General features: G+C 24.8%; 1 protein-coding gene across 1 annotated transcript in view; it reads right to left on the bottom strand.

The window, feature by feature from the left end:
* Nucleotides 1–4,369, bottom strand: part of LOC105366925 (zinc finger protein 608) — a 13,854-nt gene extending 9,485 nt beyond the window's left edge. The window contains exons 1-2 of the mRNA XM_011505530.1: nt 2,593–4,369; nt 650–773 (exon numbers count right to left, since the gene is read on the bottom strand). Coding sequence (XP_011503832.1) covers nt 650–773; nt 2,593–4,152 — 1,684 coding nt within the window. The 5' untranslated portion in view covers nt 4,153–4,369. The remainder of the gene's footprint in view (nt 1–649; nt 774–2,592) is intronic.
* Between the last annotated feature and the right edge of the window lie 862 nt (nt 4,370–5,231).

The following is a 5,231-nucleotide window of genomic DNA, read 5'->3' as shown; positions in this document are numbered from 1 at the left end:
CACTTTTTTTTACAAATGAATCTAGATCATTTATAATGTGACCACTATAATTTAATAAATGTGTGATAAATGTTTAATAAATAAGTGAACGATATTTTAAAAAATAGTGTGTAAGTAAAGATTTGAAATTATTAGTTTCTAATAAGAAGTAAAATTTAGTTTCTACAATCTTTTATGCAATTAATTACAGCTGAAATAACAAAAATGATATTAAAGTAAATAAATAAAAGAATCCCAATAATATACACCAATAAATATATAAATTGTTAAATCTTCTTTTGAAATTCGCAAATTATTATATAGATTGTCCTCGACTGTTAGTACATTATATCAATTAATAACAAAATGGTAAAACTTATAAGAAATTCTGAATTTAGTAAAATTTTCGACAAATATAACGCTTATGTAACAGATTTATAAGATACATCGCTTAAAAGCGACGGCTTCTTTCACTTTGTTTTTAATACCTTAGTGTTATTAATTAATATGTTAACATATTTTGTTCTACAGTATATTTTTATTACCGAACTAACATTTAAAGTAAATTCTATGGTAATACATATGCAAATTATAATTTTTGCAAACAATAATAATTTATGATAATGAATTACCAAAAGATGTTAATCAATTTTTAATATAAAAATCAAACCTCCTTCGGTTTCATGCCATACGATTCCTTCCAACGTGACGGATGTACCAGGTTCACAAGGACCTAAACAATCCGGTTCTGTTATGGTTCCGATACTAGTTCCTACACAGATATCAGTCATTTCCTATAACAAATGTAAATATTTGCAATAATATGAGATTGTGGATATTAGCAAATTTGAAATGAAATTTTTTTTTTTAAGAGTTTGTTTTTAGTTAATAAAAGCATTGTTAAATTTTTTTTACATAAATTATCAATTATGGACTGTATAATTTAAGCTTAAACTAAAAAAAATATACTCTAATGTATGAATGATAAATAATTTGATATAACTATTGTAACTAATGTAAATATTACTAACAAGACAGTTGTTGCATTCTTCAAATCATATGCTTTAAAAATTATTTGAAATAAGTAAGTAATTAAATAACAAATTTAGATTATTAGAAAACAATTGAAGATGAAGGTAGCCAAATTAATTTTTTAATCTTGAATTGGTCTACAGAACATTAAGTAGATTTATTCTATTAAAATGACATTATCACCATTTATCGCCAATTAATATAAAATATGATGCCGTCAAAATTACTAGAAAAAAGTAAATAGAAAGTATAATAGAAAGTACATTAAATTATGGGCTATAAATATTTAATTATTTTAAAAAGAAATGTATCCTGTTACTAATAATTATATTATTATATATAATTATATAATAATAATTGTAGTTTTATACTTCTTTATATTTGATGCTATATGATAAATCATATTTTTGGTATCAATTCACTATAGCCAATAAAGATGAATACCCAGAACTTTTATTTATTTATTTATTTTCGTAATTTTTTAATTGATTAGTTTATTAAAAAAGTATTGTTTGTAGAAGACAGACTAACATCTGTATAAATAAATATGGTATTAAAATTCATTCCAAGTTTTAATTTTATATTCTGTGTCATTAAAGTTTATTACTAAGTAATGCATGTATAATAGTTAATTTATTGTAATTTTTCATAATTGATTCTAATTAAATACATATATTTGTTTATACGTTAAGATATTAAAATTTTATGTTATAGTTCCAGAGTAATATTTATTGAGAGAATATTTTAATTAAAATGTACTTCATACATCAAGATTCTTTTATGTATCACTTGTTTACTATTAAATTTCATTTTGCTAGTATTTTCATCATTATTTTTGAATTCTTTCTTTATAATTTTTTCTTTCTATTATTTTCTTGTTAGTAATTGTACTCATAGATATTCTAATTTGTTGCTTTAAAAATTACTTCATATTTATTGGGTAAATCATCTTTGTATAACGTTCCGTGTTTATAATAAGTTTTGACGAAATTCTATTGATGTAGATAATATGAGATTACTTACACAGGGCATAAACTTAAATAACATTTTTTTTTAAGAAGTTGTAATGTATTGATCGTTAAATGAAACATTTATTTTGAGCGAAATTAAAATAGAATTACTTAGAACATGATGAATTTTACAAAAAATATTATCAAGAAAAATGAAAAAATGTCTAATTATAATAATAAGAAATAGACTAGAATGCTTCTTGTTGATATGTTTTAAATTAAGTTTTGTTTAGATAGTTGCAATAATAAATATAATGTTTCAGTATAGTTTTACTACAGAATATATATATATATATATATATATATAGAGAGAGAGAGAGAGAGAGAGTTCTTATCTTTATTACATTTAAAATAAAATTTTGAAACTAATGTATTTTAAATATTATTTATCAAATTTCTGTCTAGATTTTTTGGTCTGATAATTTAAGGTAAATAAATGAAATTGCAGATAATTATGTGAAACTATTAGAAAATAATTATTTTTCATTGTATTTAGCAGCTACATTTTAACACATTAAAAAAAATTTATTGAAAAAAATACTTAAATTGATTAGAAATATTGCAAGCATACCTTTAATTCTGTTTCTGTTATGCATTTTGATTTTTTAGCTGGCGGAGAATCGATTGCAGTATCCATGGAATCACAGACATTTGGAGCATTAATATTTCCAGTATTTGGAGAACATTTTACATCTTCTGCACTAAATGTAGAACATACTATCGAAGTTGTATTAGATGAACATACTACAGTATTTGATGTTTCATTTGAACTTGTGTTATTTTGGGTAACTTGAAACGTGGTTCTTGAACATAATTGGGATCTTTGAATTTGTACTTGAGATGCATTAGCAGTAAGTTCGTCACATTGGTCAGAGTTATTTCCAAAATTAGTTATTGAGGGAGATAAAATCGGTGAAGGAGATGAGTTTGTGTAAATTGTAGAATTAATGTTTTGATCATTTGCTAACGAAATATGATTTGATAAAGTTATACCCAAATTAGTTAATGCAGTCGTATTAGATGGTTCTGTTATTGATGACATATTTTGAGCATTATTTTGAATAACATGTTTTGCAGAACCATTTAATTCTATCTTAGGTAATTGTAGCGTATGGGTAACTTGCAACTTGTCATGTTTATCACGTCCCTTTTCGCGGCGATGATTACCAGATGTTCTTTTAGATGAATTATATGTTATTGTATTAAGTGAAGCTGAATTAGAAGGTGCTAAATTAAAAGATTTTGATTTGTTTGATGAAGACAAACTCGAAGCTTCAATAGCTGTATGTACATATTGAGATGTAGTTGAACCTGATATTGGTATAGATGATAAATTGTTTGTTACCGAACTCGAACTATCTTGATTAGATAAAGAACCATTAACTTCATTTGACTTTACAATCTCATGCTTTATTTCATTTGATTTTGTTCCCGGTTTTGTGCGTTTAATTTTCATTTTCAAACCTTTGTCTACAGTAGCGGAATGTTCTACTGCCATTTTATTACAAAGGTTTGTTCCAGATATATTACAAATAGAACTTGACTTACAATTAGTAATTGTAAGTTCTAAAGAATTATTAGTATTACTTAAATTGTGATTTTGTGTATTAATATTGCATGTGGACGATGGAAAAATTGCAGAAGATTGTAAGGAAGGTGACAGATGACAGCTACTTGAATGCGATTTATCACTGCAGGGTGAATTGAGATTTTCAGCTGTTTGAATCTGATGATTTAAAGAAGATGTAGAGGGTGTAGAAGCCATACCGACTTCTAAATTTAGTTTCTCCTCTTGAGTTTTTTCTATATCTGCATCTAAATCTATAATAAGATTTCCAATTCCAACATCCCACTCGTTATCATCGTACTCAAAATTGCTTGTCTCGTTCGCCACGACCAAGTCCAGTTCACTAGCGTTCGCAGCCACGGTGCTAATGTTATATTCTTTTTTATTTTTTCTACTGCTTACTAATTTGCAGTATTTAAAGATAAATCCATGTTGAGTTGCTATATAAGCTAAATATTTTTTTAAGTTCGACTCGCAAATCAAATTATATTTCTGTTTGTACGTATTAAAAAATGAACATTTACTATTAAACTGAGAGAGACAATTTAATGGCATAGGCGCCATACCCTAAAAACCAATTCTTTTGATCTAACCAGTCTGATATGCAATAATTTCTCTTTTAACTTGGAATTTAAAAACCACCTATAAGTTCTATCGTTTGAAAATTTATAACCTCCACAGGAGGCAAATACTCTAAATTTTGAACACATTACTTGTAAATTGAAATGAAAATTGGAATGTCTATATTTACATATACCAGTATTAATAAAAATACGCTAACATTTTATATTAGTTGATTACGAATAATAACATTAGTATCTTTAAATCGTTGAATTTTATGTACGGTTTAAGGTCACGAATAAAATTACACACATATACTCGCTTTCATATATACGAAAATCTACAATAAGACGCATCAAAATGGCATTTGCTTTCTCAATTTTGTGAATAATTAATAATCTTCCCAATTATAAGCTAATCTTATATGCTTCTCTTGTTCTCATTGACATATCACAATGTAATATAAATGTCTCAAATAAAATCTGTAAAAAATAAGTCATACAAGTTATTATTTCTAGTTAATGAATATTTTTTACGATGAACATACTGATATCATTCGTGCACATATAATATAATATATAAAGGAAATAATTTTTTATTTTTACAGTGAAAGATTATTAAATAATTATAGTTTTTTCTAATATGATCAAACATAAATTCATATATATAAATTTGTACTAAAATTATACGTTACATAAAATATATTTATGTATTATCTATATTTATATATTACTTATCAAAAGAAACCTTTAAATAAAATTTTTAATTTAATTATAGGTTTATAAAGTTGCGAGTTTTCGGGTAGTACTAAATAACCTGAGAACTTTCTCAGGTTTCTAAAGAGTTATAACATAACATCAAGTAATGTCGACAGGATAATTATTACAAACTTATAGAATACATTTACTTTGATTACGGAAAAGAGTGATGATATCATTGGTAGCTATGAGAATTCAGTAAATATAAATATAGCTGTATTTATATTTTTAGTATTACTCTCAACACAGAAGATTTACAAAAAATTGAGAAAATAAAAATTAAATCGTATATTACATATCATGTTAAAAGATTTAGTTAATATC

The sequence above is a fragment of the Ceratosolen solmsi genome, unplaced genomic scaffold (genome assembly GCF_000503995.2).
Source record: "Ceratosolen solmsi marchali unplaced genomic scaffold, CerSol_1.0 scaffold54, whole genome shotgun sequence".
Taxonomy (NCBI): Eukaryota; Metazoa; Arthropoda; class Insecta; order Hymenoptera; family Agaonidae; genus Ceratosolen; species Ceratosolen solmsi.
This window is presented reverse-complemented; position numbering and strand designations above follow the sequence as displayed.